This window comes from Orycteropus afer, unplaced genomic scaffold, assembly GCF_000298275.1.
Source record: "Orycteropus afer afer isolate SDZICR_OR568_19922 unplaced genomic scaffold, OryAfe1.0 scaffold00108, whole genome shotgun sequence".
NCBI classification, from domain to species: domain Eukaryota; kingdom Metazoa; phylum Chordata; class Mammalia; order Tubulidentata; family Orycteropodidae; genus Orycteropus; species Orycteropus afer.
Window position 1 is genome coordinate 8,394,253 of NW_006921695.1, and position 21,645 is coordinate 8,415,897.

The following is a 21,645-nucleotide window of genomic DNA, read 5'->3' on the forward strand; positions in this document are numbered from 1 at the left end:
AGGATGAATCCTAAACCTAATCCCTTCGAGGTATAAAAAGTTCCATATAGACATAGGCATATGCATATATATGGGGGAAGACTGATGCCACGTGAAGATCACCAAGGAACCAAAGAATGTCTGGGACTTCCCACAAGGAAGATCTCTGATTTGGACTTTTAGCCCTCAGAAATGTGAGAAAGTTATTTTAAATTTAAAGTCACCATTTTTGGTTTTTCTATTATGACAGCACTAGATAACTAAGTCAAAGAGTCTTGAGATCCTAAAATTAAGTCTTGTTAGAGTAAGTCAAATTGCTTCAGATGAGAGGAAAGGGTGGCATATAGTTCAGGATTCTAGGACAATAGTGAGAAACCTATACTCTTGGAAAATATTTAGCACACTGGGCAAGCTTTGAAGGGACTATACTTTTCAGGTTAACTGAGCAATTAGAAAATAATGATTACATCATTAAGGATAATGAGGTTTCCATTCAGTCATATACAACCCAAACCTTAGGGGGCCCTGAGATTGTGGACCGGACTGACATGTGGAATTTATCTTTGTTACCTTTCAGTGATAGTCCAAACTCTACTTGACCAAACAGACCATGGGACAAGTACCTGTGAGCTCCCCTGTACATGTGTGGAGGACAAGAAAGAGTTGGGCCATAGTTGAAATGAAAGAGGATTAAGGTTATGATATAGTAGCTTCTAGGACCACCACCTGTCTATCAGTTTGTCATACTGATATCATCAGGAAAGACAAATCTACAAAAGGACATCATGTTTGGAAAAGTAGAGAGTGGGCAAAAATCCTCAATGAGAGGATAGATTAACACAATAGCCACAAAAATGGACAGAAACATACCAACAACCATAAAGTTGGCATCTTTTGGTTCTGTTATTTGTAAGGTCATCATACGTAAGTCAGAGCTGACTCACTGGAAAAAAAAGCAACAACAAACTTCTTTGAACTTCCCAACGTCACAGTGGAATATTCCTGACAGCTCTTCTAGACAAACTTTTACCACCGAAGTCCCAGCAGACTACTTAGCAATGGCTTCCTCTTGCCTACAGACAGCATGCCAACAGAATCATGTGAGAAGGACAACACCAAATGGACAATTAGAACAACGCTAAGCCAAAGGGAAGTGTGAGGGGCAGCACTTGCCTCTTTGATCAGGTTCATAAATCTGGGCCCAAGGCGCCATGGCTTGTGTCGATGACACTGTAGGGAGCTGACGGTCAGCTGCGAGGCCCGATGGGAGGCGATGGCCAGCATGTACACGGCATCGTACATCAGAGCTGCTTCAGTCTGAGGAGGAAAACACACACCACACCTTCAATTCCACCTTTGCTCACCTTCTTTCCCTGCCTAATCACTTTTCCTGCTTCCTCAGCTCATATTTGTCTGATCTAAATGGCCATTTACTCTCCAGCTGAACAGTTTTCACTCTCCAATAGCTATTTCTCTGCAAAATAATACCTCACACTGCAGAGTAAATTGGAATCATAGCTCTACTTTGAGTTCTTAAAAAAATAAATAAATAAAAGCAACTCTGATCAGCCACAAAGACTTGGTTTGGAGAATAGGTGTTTTGAGAATGTCTGTAGGTTAAGCAGAGTGTTAAGATCAATTACATTGGGTTAAAAGCTACTAAAACTCAGCATTTCAATAGCACATCCTGTACCTCAGTATTTATCTATATCTATTTATCTATCTTTTCACTTACTTGCATTTGGTAGAAAAACACTGTTGTAAATAAAACTAACAGGTAATTTTCAGCTAAGGTTATGTGTCTTGGTCACTTCTGTATGCTAGAGTCAAGAAGTTGCAGCCATGGAATCAAACTCACTAGCAGGTTTGAGGAGACTCTTTGAAGAACAGACTTGGGTAACTTGCTCAGAATTTGCCTGCTTTTATTAGTACTTGCCTTTCTGGTAGGAGCTCTGGTGGTGTTGTGCCTAAGGCATTTTGACTGCTAATCATAAGGTTGGCGATTCAAACCCACCAGCTCCTCCTCCGAAGGAAGATAGGGTAATCTATTTCCATAGAGATATTGGCTTGGAAACCCAAGGAGGGGTTGCCATGAGTCAGGAGCAACTCCATGGCAGTGAGTTTGGTTTTTGGTTTGGTGCCTTTCTGAAAGAGATTGAAAATGGTGTTTTTTTTTTTTTTAGGGGAGGGCTGGTTCCTTCATCCTTCCCTTCCTCATTTAATATCTCTCATTTGCAAATGTTCACATAATACTTTCTGCATTATATAACACATACTTACTTTTGGCTTATTTTGAGGAGTCCTAGTGGCACAGTGGTTAAAGTACTTAGCTGAAAATCCAAAGGTTGGAGGCTTGAACCCACCAACTGCTTGGTGGGAGAAAGAGGTGGCAGTCTGTTTCAAGAAAGATTACAGCCCCCCTCGGGGAGCAGTTCTATGCTGTCCTATAGGGTCACTGTGAGTTGGAATTTACTCAAGTCAATGAGTTTGGTTTGTTTTTTTTTCCAAAATTACAGGCAGTCCCCAGGTTATGAATGCCCAATTTAAGTACAACTGTAGTTATGAACCAATCCCTATAAACCCCACAATGGCTCATAATAACAAATCGGCACTGCATTGTGATAAGTATTAAAATATTACTATTGTATTATTCTGTGAAAGATGTTTTAGTGTATCTGGAAGTGTTTCTTTAATGTTTTTTATGCATAGATAGGCACCAAACTCAAAAAAACCAAACTCACTGCCAATGGGTTGGATCTGACTCATAGTGATCCCTTCCTGGGTTTCTGAGGCAGTATCACTACGGAAGTACACTGTATACTATATCCTAAGACAAACATTTGGACTAACTCACATTAGATACAAACTGTACTTAACTGTTCTGACTTATGAACAACTTTGATTTAAATCCAGATTTAGGAATGGAACTTGTTCATAATCTAGGGACTGCCTACAGTCAATTCATTCACATTCTTGGTGAGAGTGGAAAGAAAAGATAGGGTTTAATATTATCTTTTGCATTTTATCAGTCTTTGAGTCCAGAACACACTTCTAATTTGCCTCCTTATTGCCTGTGCAATAAATCTCTCATTGCATTTATCTTGTAAAAACAAATATAGCATTTGTTTTTATATGTGTTTCTCCATAAGAATATGGGTTTCCTGAAGGCAGAAATTGCTCAGGGTGAAGCTCTAGAGGCTAATACATTTTCTGGCACATAAAAGTTGCTTAATGTTTCCTACTGAACGACCAAACCCACTGCCACCAACTTGATTCTGATTCATAATGACCCCATTGGGTTTCCTTATCTTCGTCCACAGAGAAGCTGGTGGGTTTGAACTGCTGACCTTCGAGTTAGCAGCCAAATGCTTTACCTGTTATAAAAAAAAAAAAAAAAAAAAAAAAACAACACCCCAAAAACCCACTACTGTCAAGTCAATTCTGACTCTTAGTGACCCCCATTGAATTTTTTAGGCTGTAAATGTTTACGGAAGTAGATTGCTCCATCTTCCTTCTGCAGGGTGCCTGATAGAAGATTTGCAGTCAAATGTCTTAGGCACTGCACCACCATAGCCCTTTCAATGTTTACTAAGGATTAAAGTTATGTCATACATTAAAATAAAATGCATTTTTTGTGTGTGAATACTTTACAATCCCAAGTATTTAAGATGCATCTCTGTTGTTACTATTGTTATGTGCCATCGAGTCATCTCCGACTCATATACGTACAGCAGAATGAAAAACTGCCCTGTCCTATGCCAGCCCCATGATTCTTGCTATACCTCAGCTCATCATTGTAACCACTGTGACAATCCATCTTGTGGAGGGCCTTCCCCTTTTTCATTGACCCTCCACTTCACCAAACATGATATCCTTCTTCAGGGAATGGTCCATTATGACAACATGACCAAAGTAGGTGAGACAAAGTCTGGCCATTCTAGCTTCCAGGGAACATTCTGACTGCACTTCTTCCAGGACAGATTTGTTAGTTCTTTTAGCAGTCCACGGCACTTTCAGCATTTTTCACCAACACCACAACTCAAAAGCATTGACTATTTTTTGGTCTTCCTTATTCATTGTCCAGCTCTCACATGCATATGAGGCGACTGAAGGTACCACGGTTTGTGTCAGGTGCACCTTAGTCTTCAAGGAGATATCTTTGTTCTTTATCACTTGAAAGAGGTCTTTTGTAGCAGATTTGCCCAGTACAATACATCATCTGATACCCTGACTGCTGCTTCCATTGGTGTTGATTGTAGAAGCAAGTAATATGAAGTCCTTGACAAATTCAATCTTTTCTCCACCTATCATGATGCTCCTTAAAGGTCCAGTTGTGAGGATTGTTGTTTACTGTGTATTGAGGTGTAACCCATACAGCAGACTGTAGTCTTCAATCTTCATCAGTAAGTGCTTCAAGTCATCCTCACTTTCAGCAAGCAAAATTGTGTCATCAGTGTATCACAGATTGTTAATGATTCGTCCTCCAATCCTGATGCCACAGTCTTCTTCACATAGTCCATTGTCTCGGATTATTTGCTCAGCTTATTCAATACAAATTGAACAAGTACGGTGAAAGGATACAAGCCTGATGCACTCCTTTCTTGATTTTAAACCACGTAATGTCCCCTTGTTCTATTTAAATGACAGCCTCCTGGTCTATGTACAGGTTCCTCACGAGTACAATTAAGTATTCTGGAGTTCCCATTCTTCTCAATGTTATCCATGATTGGTTATGATCCACACAAATCAAATGCTTTTGCATAATCAATAAAACACAAGTAAACATCTTTCTGGTATTCTTTGCTTTCAGCTAAGATTCACGACATTAGCAATGATATCCCTTGTTCCATGCCCTCTTCTGAATTCAGCTTGGATTTCTGGAAGTCCTCTATCAATATAATGAGGCAATTGTTTTTGAATTATCTTCAGTAAGAGTTTATTTGCATATGATATTAATGATATTGTTCAATAATTTCCACCTTCTGTGGAATCACTTTTCTTTGGAATGGGTACAAATATGGTTCTTTTCCAGTCAGTTGGCCAGGTAACTGTCCTCCAAATCTCTTCGCATAGCCAAGTGAATGCCTCCAGTGTGGCATCTGCTTGTTGAAACATCTCATTGGGTACTCGTCAATTCCTGGAACCTTGCTTTCTGCCACTTCCTTCAGTGCAGCTTCAAAATCTTCCTTCAATATCATTGGTTCCTGATCATATGTCAACTTCTGAAATGGGTGAACATCGACCAAGTCTTTTTGGTACAGTGACTCTGTGTAGTACTTCCATCATCTTTTGATCTTTCTTGCATCGTTCAATGTGTCATCCATAGAATCTTTCACTATTGCAACTCAAGGCTTAAATTTTTTCTTCAGTTCTTTCAGCTTGAGTAATGTTGAGTGTGTTCTTTCCTTTTGGCATTCCATCTCCATATCTTTGCATGTTTCCTCATAATAATTAGGAGTTCTGGTGGCTTAGTGCCTAAGCATTTGACGGCTAACCAGAAGACTGGTGGTTCAAACCCACCAGCCACTCCTCAGAAGGAAGATTTGCCAATCTACTTCCATAGTGGTACTGCCTCGGAAATCATATAATAATTGACTTTGTCTTCTCAAACTGCTCTTTGAAATCTTCTGTTTAGTTCTTTCATCTTGTCATTTCTTCCATTTGCTTTAGGTACTCTATGTTCAAGGGCAAGTTTAAGAGTCTCTTCTAACATCCATTTTGGTCTTTTCTTCCTTTCCTTTCTTTTAAATGACCATTTGCTTTCTTCACCAATGATGTTCTTGATGTCATCCTTCACTTCCTCTGGTTTTCTGTCATTGTAATTTCTGTCATTGTTCAATGCATCAAATCTATTCTTTAAAAGCTCTCTATATTCTGAAGGGATATACTCAAGGTCATATTTTGGCTTGCATGGACTTGTTTTAATTATTTTCAACTTCAAGTTGAACTGGCACATGAGCAGTTGATGGTCTCTTCCAGAGTCAGCTCCTGGCCTTGTTTTGGCTGAAGATATTGAACTTTGCCATTCCCTCTTGCCAGAGATCTAGTCAATCTAATTCCTGTTTTCCACCTTGTTAAGTCCGTGTATATAGCTGCCATTTGTGTTGTTGAAAAAAGATCATTTGCAATGAATAAGTCGTTGGTCTTGCAAAATTCTATCATGTGTTCTCCAGTGTTATTTCTATCACCAAGGCCATATTTTCCAACTACCAGTGATTCTTCATTGCTTCCAGCTTTTGCATTCCAGTTACCAGTGACAATCAGCACATCTTGATTGCATATTTGGTCAATTTCAGACTGTAGAAGTTGGTAAAAATCTTCAATTTCCTCTTTTTTGGCTTTGATGGTTGGAGTATAAACTTGAATAGTAACAGTATTAACTGGCCTTCTTTGGAGGTGTGTGGATATTATCCTATCACTGACAGCATTGTACTTCAGGGTAGAACTTGATACAATTTTGTGATGATGAACACCATGCCATTCCTTTTCAATTTGTCATTCCTGGCATAGTAGATCATATGGTTGTCTGATTCAAAATGGCCAAAACTGGTCCCTTTCAACTCACTAATGCCTAGACTATCTATCAATCTCTATAAGTTTCATTTCATTTATGACAACTTCCAGTTTTCCTAGATTCATACTTCATACATCTCATGTTCCAATTATTAATGGGTGTTTGCAGCTGTTTCTTCTCATTTTGAGTCATACCACATCAGCAAATGGAGGTCCCAAAATCTCTCCTTTATCCATATCATTAAGGTTGGCTCTATTCTGATGAGACAACTCTTACCCTATCATATTTTGAGTGACTTCCACCCGGAGGGGCTCATCTTCCGGCACCTTATCAGGCAATGTTTCAGGTCTATTCATAAAATTGTCCAGTAATATATCAGACAGTGTTTCACTGCTATTTATAAGGTTTTCACTGGCCAGTTCTTTGAGAAATAGATGGCCTCTTCCTTCTTCCGAGTCTGTCTATTCTGGAAGCCCCCCTGAAACCTGTCCACCATCGGCAAACCTGCTGGCATTTGAAACACTGGTGACACAGCCTCCAGCCTCACAGCAACATGCAAGCCACCACGGTATGACATACTGACAGACAAGTTTGTCCCCCTTCGTTGTTCCAAACCGCTCTGCTCACTTCCTGGCCTTCCTATATGATTGTCATATACAGAAGTTAGATTGGTGATGGTGAAGACTGCTAAAGCTTAATAATATTTTGATCATTTCAATTCAATACCTATATTGTTGTTGTTATGTGCCGTTGAATCAGATATGACTTAGTGACCCTTCCTTCGGTTTCCAAGATAGCATCACTATGGAAGTAGATTGTCCAACCTTCCTTCCGAGGGGTGGCTGGTGGATTTGAACCACCAGCCTTCTGGTTAGCAGTCAAGTGCCTTAGGCACTACACTACCAGAGCTCCTTCAATATATATGGGATACATTTTATAGATGAGAGAATTGATTGAGGCTCATGGAATTTAAGTGACGGCTCTGAGGCCACTAGACTAATTATTTTCATGGCCAGAATTTAAACCCATGTCTGTCTAATTCTAGCACCCGTGTTCTTCACCACTCTGCTATACTAATTTGGTTTGTTTAGGGGAGAGTAATCTATTGGTAAGGAGTCCTGGTGTTGCAAAAATTAAGTGCTCAATGGTTAACTGAAAGTTGGTGGTCTGAATCTACCCAGTGGCTCTGTGGAAGAAAAGACCCGGTAATCTGCTCCCATAAATATTACATCCTAGGGAACCCTATGGGGCTGTTCTACTCTGTTTTGTGAGGTGACTGTGAGTCAGAATTGACTTATTGGCACACAACAAAAATCTATTGCAGAGGTCCTTGTGTAGTGCAAACAATTAAGCATTCAACTACTATGCCAGAGATTGGTGGTTCAAACCTGCTCAGAGGTGCCTCTGAATACAGACCTGGCAATCTCTTAAAAGGTCACAGCTTTGAAAATCTTATAGAACAGTTCTACTCTGAAACACATGGAGTCTCCATGAGTTTGAATTGACTCAAGTAACTAACAGGAACAACAACACCAAGAATCTATTGGCAGGATATGGCTCATAATCAGTAATAATAGCTAACTTTTATTGAGCACTTGTTACATGTCAGGTGCTGTTCTAAATACTTTGCAAACATTTAATCTTCACTGTAACTTTTACTCTTGTATAGATAAAGAAATTAAGGCAGAGAGAGGTTAAATGGCAAACTGGCAAGTGGTAGAGCAAAGATTCAAATCTAGGCAGTTGATGCTAGAGTTTATGCTCTTAACCAGGAAGCTGTGCTTCTTCTAAACCAGAGATTTTTCTGTTGATTCAATAATCACAATAGTAGACCAATGTTAAAAGGACATGGGAGCATCATCTTCTGACCTCTAATTTCACAAGAGGAAGATAGAATCACCATCAGCAGCCCAAAGCTTATTGCTTTGAGGCCAGATATGCTGCCAACTTCTCAATCTTTTTTGCCCAATTCTGACACTAACCATCCTTCTCTCAGCACTCACCACTTCTCTACTGGGTTTGGTAATTCATTGCAATGGCCACACAGAACTCACAGACAAGACACATGATTGTGAGGTTTATTAGGGAAGTAACAGGCTACAGTTTAGGCCTAGGAACATGCTCAGGATAAAATTCTTAGATCAGGACAGTCTCCTCTCTGCTGTTCCCTCACACATGTCTGTCTGGCCCTTGACCTCTTGGCCTGGCCCCTGCCTGGCTTGAGCAAGTGTTACAAAACTCTTTTCACTCTATCATTAGGTACACCTAGGTGCACTCCACTCTACCAGCAAGTATTCTGCCCAAGGGTACTCAGCTTTCTTGCTCCCTGGGCCAGGTAATCTTGCCGCTCTATCTTGTGCCTTTTGGTTGCAGTGCCACTGTCTCTCAGCCAGGCATCTCTCTCTGGCGAGCATCTCTCTACCAGACATCTCTCTGACAGGTGTCTTTGGCAACGAGGTCCAGTGTAGAGATCTGGGGTCCAAGGACATGCTCCACTTCACTTCCAGCTTTCCTCTCTTGATGACAGTGAGATGCCCTTTCTGCCTCTAGGAAGGCTCATTTCAAGGCTAGCAGAGTGACAAAACTAACCAATCCCAACATCAGAATTCTATACACCTTATTTTCATGGTTCAACCCAATAAACCAATGGAAGTTACAAAGACTATATGAAGAGAAAAGCCATACCAAATAGTTTTCTGCACCCTTTTAATAATGGTTAATAGTAATGGACAACAAACTTAAAGTTCCATGGTTTACAAGGATTTTACATGTGTTAATTTTTTTAAGCCTTAATATGAAATCTTTGAAATAAACATCATTGTTCCCATTTTACAGAAGGAGAAATTGAGGTGGGGATATAGAATGATTTGCTTAAATTTATGTGACCACTGGGGAAAGGGTAAGGGTCCCACTCAGGATGAAGACTCAGATTTTAGAGCTCACACCCTTAGCTGCTATGCTATGGAAATTTGGACCTTTTTAAGAGTAGGATATGCTTTAAAAAATGTATTTATTTATTTATTTATGTTAACTGATTTGATAAGAAGTATAAGTAGTAGAATTCCAATAATCTGACTTTTTAATAAACTCATTTTGTGACCTTCTCATAAGCTCAAGACTGCTCCCACTAGGCTGGGCAATAACAAGTTTCAAAACTATAGGCCTTTGTTGTCTGAAGACCATGGTCTCAGGGGACATCAAGTTCAATTAACACAACATACTACACAAAAATATTGTTCTATATCCTACTTTGGTGAGTAGCAACTGGGAATGTATTTAGGTACATTGACCTAATAGTCTTTTTTTTAAAAGCTTGCAAGCAGCCATCTAGATGCAATGATAGGTCTCGCCTCATCCAGAGCAAAGAAGAATGAAGAAAACCAAAGATGCATGGAAAAAATTAGTCCAAAGGACTGATAGACCATCCGATCCTCAGCCTATACAACTATGAGACCAGAAGAGCTAGATGATGCCAGACTACCACTCAGTGGGGGATCAAATCAGGAGATCCTGGATAGAGTGGGAGAAAAATGTAGAACAAAATTCAAAAGCATAAAAAAAAAAAAAAGGATCAGTTTAGCTGGTCTGTTATTGCCTGGTGAGATCTCTGAGACTATGGCCTCTAACCAACTTTCAGACCTGGAATTGAACTTACTTCTGTGGCTTCCACCCAAGCAATAGACAGGCATATGGGGTGAACATTTACATCAGGTAGATACACTCCTTGGAAAGATTAATCATAGGAGAACAGAAGGGCAGTATTTACACAGGAAGACAGCTCGGGAGCCAGGAGTGCATAGCAGGGGAAGACACAGGAAAGAGGTAAGTATGGGGGAAGAAGTGGGAAGACAGCTGTTACATTGTAGAGAATTGCACTCAATATCGTGAGAAAAATGTCTATGCGAAATGAATTTGCTCTATAAACTTTCACCCAAATCACAATAAACATTAAAAAAAATAAATAAATACAATAAAAAACCCCCAAAAAACTATAGGCTTTGTCTCTTTCTCACACACACACACAAACACACAAGTTGTTATCAATTCTGACTCATGGTGACTTCATATATGTCAGAGTAGAACTATGCTCTATAGAGTTTTCAATGGCTGATTTCTCAGAAGTAAATTGCCAGGTCTTTCTTCAGAGGCACTTTTGAGTAGATTCAAACTTCCAACCTTAGGTTAGTAGCCAAAGACATTAACTGTTTATACCACCTAGGAAATCCTAGGTCTCATCAGTGCCTTTCAAATTCAAAGGAGAAAATAATTTATTATAAAAATATGCTTGCTTTTGACATTTTTTTTTTCCTTAGAAAAGACATTTACTATAACTATTCTACAGTTGCTACCGAATTTCCTACTATTTTGAGTTTTGTGCCGGAAGATTGATTACCAAAATGCAAATCTCAAGCCATTTTAGGTAAATGTAAAGAAAATTGGCTTGTGTTTCAAATGTTTTTCTTCCAAATGCGTTTATGTTCACATTTTGTTTATATCAAAAGCATGGATGAAACCACATTGCTCAGTGCCCCTAAGAAAGTCTTTAAAAATACCTTTGCTTATGTACACATGGGAGCTCTGGTGGCATAGTGACTAAGGCATTTGACTGCTAACCAGAAGGCTGGTGGTTCAAACCCACCAGCCACTCTTTGGAAGGAAGTTTGGGCAATCTACTTCCATAGAGATACCACTTCAGAAACCCAAGGAAGGGTCACTATGAGCCGAGTCGACTTGACAGCAATGAGTTTTTTTTTTTTTTTTCTTTTTTTTTCAGTATATGTACACTTACATCTAAAGCTAATGTATTTTACCACAATATAGATCATGAAATAAACATACTAAAAGCAAGCTTCCTTCTCCCCAGTGCACTATGTTCTGGTCATTGTAATAATGGGTCATAAAAGATTAACTCAATGAGTTTGGGGTAATGAAATCCTACACTTTCCAAAGAAAGGACTGGTCCTTTACTGGTGCCTGAGAAATCACCTCTAAGCCTTTGGATTATCCTGCCTGAACAGAGTGTCATTGTATACCTGAGGTCTTGGGCTGTAAGAGATAGCTTATGCTAAGGATGTAATTTGTGGTGAACCCTTGCATTTGTTCACGTAGGGCCTTGGGCCATGTTGTATTAGTTTGACCTCTGGAATGCCTGAATGCTAATAACTAGTCAGCCACATGGACTCTCCATACCTACACCACTGATCCTCAATAAAAATCTTGGATACCAATGTTTGCAGTTCCCAGGTGGTACAAAGAGTTAACACACTTAGCAGCTAACTGAAAGAATAGAAGCTTGAGTGCACCCAGAGGCAAGTTAGAAAAAGGTCTGGTAATCTACTTTCAAACAATCAGCCATTGAAAACCCTATGGAGGACAGTTCCACTGTGACTCATATGGGATCACCATAAACTGGAATTGACTAGAAGACAACTGGTTGAATGAAGATTCAGATGAGTTTCCCTGGTTGGCAATACTATCTGCATGTTGTCAGTCATTGTTGCTGAGAGAATTAAGCACTCTCCACATAACTCTACTGGGAAAGAACTGGAAGCTTGGGCTTGGTTTCTCCTGATTCTGCTCTTTGAATCCTTTTCACTTTGCTAATTTTAATCTGTATCTTTTGCTGTAATGGATCATAATCATTATTATACAGATTTTCTGAGTTCTGTGTGCCCTTCTAGTGAATCATTATAACTGTAAGTGTTCTTGGGGCTCCCCAACACAATATACCCAATGAGATGTTACTTCACCTTTGGGAGAAGGAATAAAAATATTATATGACCTTATAGAATCTTCAAACTTTGCTGCTTCTCTGGTATGTAACTATTGTTGAAAAAAAAGTTAGAGAAGCTGACAATTCTGAAAGATCTAATCTTTGACGAACACATGGACACCAAGGATAAAATTCCCATATTTGCTCCAAACTTGGAAGTCACCACCTACCTGACATAGGTAGACAAGGCAGTTTCCGGTGGGACATGCTCCTAAATACCCCCTCCTATTTCCTGAGCTGTCTGTCTCAGTGTTAACAACTGTCTCTATTAAAATTCAGATATCTCATCCATGAGGTGTACCTCAAAAAATAAGGAAATATGTCAGCTCTTACTAAGTGGGGAATTCTCAATTCTATATGAACTGGTTCTTTTTTTTTTTTTTTTTTCTGTTTTGAAATGTGCCTCATGGAAGTAATAATAATTTTGATAAGGGTGGGATTGTTAGTGTTTTGCCTAGAGGAGCCCTGGTTGGGAATATGAGTTTATGGGAGTGGATGCTGCTGGGACACCAAAGTCCTGGGAGGACCATTGAGCATCTTAAAATACCTGACACACAGTGGGTAGGGAAAAGCTGCCCACAGGTGAGCTGGGAGATGGTCTAGGAAAAGTAGCAAAGATGTCATTATGCACTCATGCCCAGAAAATTCAGTGAATAGGATAACAACTGCAGCAAGTGCAGAAAGGTCTGCAGTGTTATGAGTCTCATTAACATTTGCCAGCTTTGGAGAGAGAAAGGGAAGAATAGGGAAAATATGATGATATTTAAAGTTGGAAAACACACTGGGTGATTCAATGAACATACAAAGTCACACAGGTTCAGGCAAGGCCCATTGTGGGCTATATTTACAAGTAAAGGAATCTGATTAATGAAAACAATTGGATTCTGCCTTAATTTTTTGGTATCTCAGAATGTCTGTTGTCCTTTTATTGACTACAGACTGGCAAAATAGCAAGGCTCAAGTCACGTAGGTAGGATTTAAGCACAGGCTTTCCTTTTCTGGAAAGATCTAGCTCCTTCCTCTGAATCCCTTTGCCCAATGTTTTTCATCAGAGGAGCAGCATTGAACACTCAAAGTGGAGACTCAAAGATGTTTGCCCTGTGGATTGTAATGATGGAAAGGTTCATGAGTATGCAGAGGGATAAGGCTCTTGACTTATGTTTGTCATGCAAGCACATTTGAAGAACAGGGAAGATAGGTGTGGTGGTTAAGTTTGTGTGTCAACTTGGCTAGGCCTGGTTGAGTGGCTGGGCAGCTGAATGTAGTATTCCCCATGATGAGACTAGTAATCAACTCCATGGCGGAATCTACTATGAGAAGCTGAGTCACTACCTTAGGAATGTGGTCTGCTTCCTGCATATAAGCAGAAGCCTTGAGGATATTCTCTAGTTTATGGCATGCTTCCATTCTGCATGTAGCCATGCTATAGTTCAGCAGCCTGCCATGCTCTGTCAATCCTGGGACTTTCAATGGACTTGAATCAATGGCCTGCCATGTTGCTTGGTAACATCAGGACTGTGCCTTTTTACTTGTCAACCTTGGGCTTGCTTATCTCAGCAGCCAGAAGCTGTCTGAGTGAAGAAAAGCCTCTAGCTCCAGTGGGCCAGGTTGTTGTTGTTGTTGTTATGTGCCATCGAGTCGTCTCTGACACATAGCGACCCTTCCTTGGGTTTCCAAGGCAGTATCACTATGGAAGTAGATTGCCCAATCCTCTGTCCAAGGAGTGGCTGGTGGGTTTGAACCGCCAACCTTCTGGTTAGTAGTCAAACGCCTTAAGCACTATGCCACCAGAGCTCCTGGGAGCAGGAGGCACAGCTGAAACCCAAGATTGAGGGGCTTTCACCCAACCCCTAGAGCATGACACTTTGAAGTCAGACTTAAAGCCTCCAAAGTGTAAGAATAAACTCCCATTTGGTAAGGCCATCCCATTTGTGGTATATAGTCTTGTCAGAGCGGCACTAGGTAACCAGAACAATAGGTGACAGATTAATGTTTTGTTGTTTCCATGATTCGTATGCTGTATCAAATCATAGACAATTTTAGTGCACAATCAGAGAAGAATCCATTTGAGAATGGGCCATCTCATTACCACAATCTATTCAAAAGCCAATAGATTGAATCAACTCAACTGCTGAGGAAAATTTATAGGTAATAAAAAGAAACAAAGTTGACTTTTACAAAATCACTCATAACTTCTATTGAGTTAATTATTCCTTCAGCTAATAGAACACATTCTTTTTTTATTCTCAATATTTCTTGTAATGAGTTTCACTGTTTTTGAACTCTATTGACTGAGAAAAAGTTTTCTTAATTAACTCAATCTTAACCCTATTTTAAAAGTTGATACTTCTTTAATTAAACCTATTTTTCTTAAGGCTGGAATTAAGATTTTGGACTTGGACATAACTTACTTCTCTATTTTCAATTTTGAATGTGTTTTGACATGTAATAATACCTTCTGAAGAAATTTTTAGTATATAAAATTCTAAGAAATCCTTAATCATAAATAATATTCAAGATGTACATAGATAAGCAAATGGAAGTCAAAATACAGGGATTTTTCTTAAGCTTTTATGGAAATTCCTCTGTTGTATATTCATCTGTTATGGGTATGTGGCACATCAAAAGATGACTATAAAGGACTCAGGAAAATTCATCTTGGAGCATGGTGGGAAAAGTGCATATAATCCTGGAGAATGTAATTCTATGATACACACTGCCATCGAGTCAGATCTGACTCATAGCAACCCCTTGGGTTTCTGAGGCTATATCACTGTGGAAGTAGATTGCCCAACCTTCCTTCTGAGGAGTAGCTGGTGGGTTTGGATTGCCAGACTTCTGGAATTCTATGATAGTATGGCATTATTTAAGCATTAGCAGTAGTGTATTACTAATTTTTGAAATAATATTATTACCTTTGAATACTCTTTATCTTCTCTAATTGTGCATATCTCTTAATGAAACTCTCTTTGGACTTTCATAAAAATATTAAAAGGATACATCAATATTTTCATTTAACATCTTGAATCTTAGTAGAAGCTTAATACATATTTATTTAGTAGATTAATTCCTTCATTAAATAATCTTTCTTGAGGGCCTGCTTGGTGCCAAGCACTCTTCTAGTACTGGAAAAGGAACAGAAACAAAAAGACAAAGAGTCTTTGCTCATAGATTTTATATTTTTGTGGAGAAGATACTGAGCAAACAACAGATCAAAATATAATATGTCAGGTGATAAGGGCCATGAAGAAAAGGAAAGCAGGAAAGGGAGAGAGAACAGTGGATGGCAGGGGTTGACATATTAAGAAGGGGCTTCAGAGGAGACCTTTCTGGTGAAGTGACATTTAAGCAAGCCTTGGATGCCAGTGAGAAGCCAGACATAAAAATATCTGGGGAAGAGGAAAGCTCTAGTCTGTGGAAGCAGTGAGTGCTTGGCACGCAAAGATGAATGAAATGCAGGATCTGAGATTAAATAGGCCCAAAGAAATTGAAACCAAAAGGCTTTTTTATATTCAAGGTAGAGAAGAAACATTTGGAATACTAGAAAGAAAATATGTGTCAGCACTGTACCGGGGCCTGGAAACTTGGGTGGCTTTCTTGGTTCAACAATTAATTCATTGGATGCTCTTATATTTGCCCTTTAACCTTTCCTTGATCTGGTTTCTACATCTCCAAATTAACCACCTCTAAGTTGGGCAAACAGTCAAATACTCAGCTATTAGCCAAAAGATTGGTTTAAGCCCTCCCAGGGGCTCCTTGGTGACAGGCTTTGCCATCCACTTCCAAAAGTTCACAGTCTTGAAAAACCTATGGAGCACAGTTCTAAGCTCTACTCTGACACACATGGGGCTGTCATGAATCAGAATTGAATTGAATTGGATTGAACAACAGAGAAAGCAGAAAGGAAACAGTGAACTGCAAAGTTAACTTTTGGGATAAAGGTCAATGTGCTTGACACGATCAATTATAACTACTATATTAAGGAGCTCTGGTGATGTGGTACCTAAGGCATTTGACTGCTAACCAAAAGATTGGCTGTTCAAACCCACCAGCCACTCCATGGAAGGAAGGTGGGGCAATCTACTTACGTAAAGATTTACCACCTTGGAAACCCAAGGGGGTCACTATGAGTTGTAATTGACTTAATGGCAGGGGGTTTTTTTTTTTTTTTTTTAGTGGGGGAGGTTATCAGCTATATTGGGTCCAATTTCTCGTGGGTTCAGCATTGTACCATTTTATTTGACTAGCGCTGGGTATGACCTGATATCTATTTTCTACCCCTTTTTACAGGACCTTAATGAGCCATTCTCTTCAGGTCTGATTCATCCCCATTTTCTGTTTTATAGTTTGTAACAATAGTAACCACAACAATGACAAAGCTCAGAAACTCCTCCCTTAGGTGAGATGACAGTAATAAACTCAAGGCAGAACAGATCCTCTCTCATCCACTGGGACTTGGCTCTGCCATGCTCCCTGCCCCATGGGCCATCATTTGCCCAGGCCTCAGCCCCGAGGGAGTAGCAGTGCCTCCTGCCCAGGGTGATTCAGTGTGAATTTCAGGGCTTCATCTTCTTTGTTCAATGATCTTGTTCAACTCAGTCAATGTATACAAGCTGTCCTGTCAGCATAATATAATTGAACACAACAGACGCTTTTTTGGTAAATTAAGCCGTACTTGAGATGAATATTTAATGTTTGGGACAAATCCACAATCTGTCTTAAATTGCTTCAAACTGTATCACCCTTAGTGGTACATTCTGGGTTGAGGTAAAAATTATGTGAGCTCTCATTCTACGCTCAAATGAATGTATTTTGTTGGGGTGCAGGGAGGTGGGCAAAGTATTTTGAACCATATTTGAATTCAGTGGAATTACAAATCCAAGAGAAAGAAGGGGAAATCTAACATGTTAGTTTCAATCTCCCTCACTGTAACCTTTCTGTCTCCCTCTTTCTGGCTTTTCCCTTGCCCTTTCAGAGGTCTAACATTTCTCTGGCTATTCTCTACTTGCTTTTATTCAAAGCAATGTTTCAAATCGCACCAACGTGCATTTGTACCAAAACGTTTTCTATCATTATCTGTCTGATTACTTTGTAATGTTTTAAGAGCTATTTCAGGTTTGCAAAACAGTCAAGGACCTTGAACACAGAATCATCCAGAACCACTTCATTCATTCATTTATTTCTTCTTTTCCATTTGCACCTCATAAAGAAAAAAAAAGGGAATGTGGAAAAAGAAAAGAAATCCCAAGTTCACATCTCTGGGAGATGATACCTTTCAGTTATCGGTAAATTGCATCTTAAAAGTAAGAATGCTTCTCACAATGATGGGAACAGAGAATGAAATAGTATGCCAATTTAAAATGCTATTACCTGCCTGCATTCCCAATCTTTCCCCTTAGATAACACTGTTCCTACATAGAACTTTTTTTTTTTCTTTTCCTGCTATTTCCTTCATCATATGGGAGCTTCATTAGAGAAATAAAGGGAGAGTAGATGCATTTGACAATAAAAGACAAATGATGTTAGGAAGAAGCTCTCTGATGAGGCAGTTTTCAATTTATCTGCTCAGCTGAGTACTTCTGACTCGTCAGGAGGCAGGCTTGGCATCTGCTTCTAGAGCGACATATGGCTGGTGCTAAGCACTGTCAATGTCTGCAAAGGTGGGCCTGTACCTGTCCAGGACATGACGACTGGAAACCTTCTGAGTCTACGTAAATCTGGCATTTTTCCACATGTGCTTCACTTGCTAAATGTGGCAGGAGTGAAGAAGGCAAACTGGTTCCACACCAGTTTCATAGGTGGGTTTTTCTTCTCTCCCACTCCCTCTTTGTCAAGGCCACGTTCAAGGGGCTAAACCTGTCTTTACTCACCCTTGCTTTGGTTCCTGCTTTGTCTTCATTTGGCTAATTGTGCTGCCCTCTCTTTTCAACTTCATTATCTGAGTCAAGTACATTTAGGAAGCTAAAAATAGCAGTTCGATAGTAGCTAGGGTCAAGTTTAATAATATCTGAAAAGCTTACTACATCTTCTCTCAAGGCACATGTTATAATGTTTTTTTTTCTCCTCACACCACATGAGAGTCTTAAACAACCCCTAAGGAATTCAAATATTATTCAAAATGATTTTATTTCAAAAGTGCTCACTGTCAAGTCAATCACAAAAGGATAATTATCATATGATCCCACTTATATGAAATATCTGGAATAGGCAAATGTATAGAGACCAAGGGAACTCTGGTTGGCATAGTGCCTAAGGCATTTGGCTGGTAACCAGAGGCTGGCAGTTCAAACCCACCAGCCCCTCCTCCGGAGAAAGATTGGGCAATCTACTTCCATAGTGATGTTGTTGTTGTTATGTGCCGTCGAGTGGGACTGACTCATAGCGACCCCTCCTTGGGTTTCTGAGGCAGTATCACTACGGAAGTAGATTGCCCCATCTTCCTTCTAAGGAGTCGCTGGTGGGTTTGAACTGCCTCAGAAACCCAAGGATGGGTCCCTATGAGTTCAATCCAACTCGACAGAAGTAAGTTTTTTTTTTTCCCTAAGAAAGAGCAAGTGAATTTCATTTTGCAATGAATCTAAAATCATCATCCATGGAAGCAGCAGTCAAGAAATCAAATGACACATTACAATGAGTAAATCTGCTGCAAAAGATCTCTTTAAAGTGTTAAAGAGCAAGGATGTCACTTTGAGGACTAAGGTGCACTTGACCCAAACGATGGTATTTTCAAATGCCTTATATGCATGTGAAAGCTGGAAAATGAATTAGGGACACCCAAGAAGAATCGATGTCATTAAATTATGAGGTTGACAAAGAAAAATAAATATCATGGACTGCCAGAAGAAGGAACAAATCTGTCTCAGAAGAAATACAGCTGGAAAATCCCTTAGAAGTCATGTACTTTGGATATGTTAATAGGATGGACCAGTCCCTGAAGAAGAACTTCATAACCTGATAAAGTAAAGGGTCAGCAAAAAAGAGGAAGAGCCTCAGCAACATGGATTGACACAGGGGCTACAAGAATGGACTCAAAACAACAAGGCTTGTAAAAATGGTGCAGGACCAGGCAGCATTTTGTTCTGTTGTACATCCCACTGCCATCAAGTTGATTCCAACTCATAGAGACCCTATAGAACAGAGTAGAACTGCCCCATTGGGTTTCAAAGGTTTCTTTACAGAAGCCGACTGCCTCATCTTTCTCCCATGGAGTGGCTGATTGGTTTGAACTGCTGACCTTTGGGTTAGAAGCCAAACACTTTAACTACTGTGCCACCAGAACTCTTCTGTTGCACATAGGGTCAATATTAGTTGGGATTGACTTGACAGCACCTAACAACAACATAGAAACCAAAGTTTGTTAGTGGTTATCAAGGGAGGGAAGAGTCTCAGAGTGCTGCAAATAGTTAATACAATTGACTACTGCTAACTGAAAACTTGGAGGCTCAAGTCACCCAGAGGTGGCTCAGAATAAAGTCTGGGTGATTTACTTCTGACAAACCAGCCATTGTAAACCCTATGGCATACCATTCTGCTCTGACACACATTAGGTCACCTATGTTCAGGTCTGGCTTGATGGCAGCTAACAACAACTATCAGCGGTAGAAGAGAAGAAAAGAGAGAATGATTGTCTAGGAAGCATTGTGTATCTCTTTATAGCAGTGAAACAGTTCACAATGAACACTGGTGATGGTTGCCCATGATTAATAATTGGTGTCATGAATTGTACAGGTGAAAAAGGTTAAATTGGCATATATTGTGGTATATATATTTCTTACAACATTAAAAATAAAAAGAAAAGGAAAATTACTTACTGTCATCATGCCATCCAGAAGACCAGTCTCAGGCCTAGGTGGGGCCTGCAGTCTCTCCATGGACCACTTCTCAATGATGGATGACACGTGAGGGTTGTCAATATTAAGCAGCCGAAATCCTGTCATATTTACTCCACTGTACCTATAGAGTTCCAGATCTAAAGCAAATAAGTCCTGTGCAGTGTTACAAATGATAAAAGTAGAAAAGAGTTAACATTTTTCAAAGTTCTTTCTGCACAAGGAAATTAATGACTACAGAAGCAACAAATAGATTAAGACAAAAATGGCATCCATTTCTATACAGTTTCTATAAAAGAACATTTCCCTTTGCTTTCCACTCATATTTTGCCTGAGAAACTCTATAGCAGTAAGCATTTTTCATTTTCAGCCATGTTTTTGCAGTACTGTTAGAATTTTGATAAACCAAGAATACAAATTTGGCAGCCAATAATTAGTATGCCCTTGGACACAAGATTTGACATCTGAGTAGTCAGAGCATTCTATTCATAGGATGACACCCTTGTGGAGATGGAAGAGACCTTTGTGGTCTTTTGCTTTCATTTTATAGATGAGAAAAGCTGACGCTCTGCATGGTGAGGTGACCATTCTAAGAATGAACATTTCAGTGGTAGTATACTCCCTCTCTGTCACATCTTACTACCTCAGTCTGTCCTGGATCTTGCCAAGGAAGTGAAATTTAGAAATTGCATATGCATTTGACAGGAAGAGCATTCCTTTTTCCAGCAGAAAGAAATACTATTCCCTGGTTCACTGAAAATAACTTACGTTCTATACAATGAGGACATGCAAAATGCCCACTGGACTTGTGCTTTGAATGAGAACCAAAGGTTCTTGCTGGAGAATAAACAGGAGCATATGGTTGTGTGGGCATGAGTATCTTAACAATTGCACTAATTCCCTTTCAGACAGTGTTTTAGGAAAAAAAGAGTTAAAAACACCCCAGTGTTCTCCATTATAGAACAAGCTGCATATAAACCAGAAGGGTATAAGTTGATTCAGATTTAAAAGATTTATATATTTTTTCTATATAAAAAAGATTAGATTCTAAAATATATCATTAAAAATATCACATTGAGCAGTAAACCAAACTTTGAAAAGAACATTTAGCTGGAAGGAAAAGCCTTCATAAAAATTTCCTAACAATGTAACTGTATTATGAGAAGTACCATGTCATATAGTACAAGATCAGTGATGGCAATGGTCACTAAAAAGAAGCAGCTTCAGAAACACTCCATGATATGTGTATGCACAAGACACATACAAAATTGTTAAACTGTTCTTTTGAAAACTCTTCTCTACATTGCTACCCTTTCCCAAGGCAACTTGGCACTGGGTGAGAGAACTCTTAAGAGGACAGCTCTGTGTGGCTAGTTAGTTCAGTAAAATAAAGGAGTGCTTTAAAATGTCATATTTGTATTTTTTTTTCTAACACAAAGTAACTCATTTTCTTTAAGTTATATTAAGATGCATGACCAAAAATCATAGGAATATCACAGCAAAGCAGGGCAGAATGAAGATAAAACCAAAGAACATGCTTAAATAAGCAA

The 21,645-nt window shown here is 39.4% G+C and overlaps 1 protein-coding gene across 1 annotated transcript in view; it reads right to left on the reverse strand.

Moving 5' to 3' along the window:
* GRIK1 (glutamate ionotropic receptor kainate type subunit 1) overlaps positions 1-21,645 on the reverse strand; it is a 281,030-nt gene that overhangs the window by 186,601 nt on the left and 72,784 nt on the right. The window contains exons 5-6 of the mRNA XM_042781337.1: positions 20,078-20,251; positions 1,153-1,296 (exon numbers count right to left, since the gene is read on the reverse strand). Of these exons, the coding sequence (XP_042637271.1) occupies positions 1,153-1,296; positions 20,078-20,251 (318 nt within the window). The remainder of the gene's footprint in view (positions 1-1,152; positions 1,297-20,077; positions 20,252-21,645) is intronic.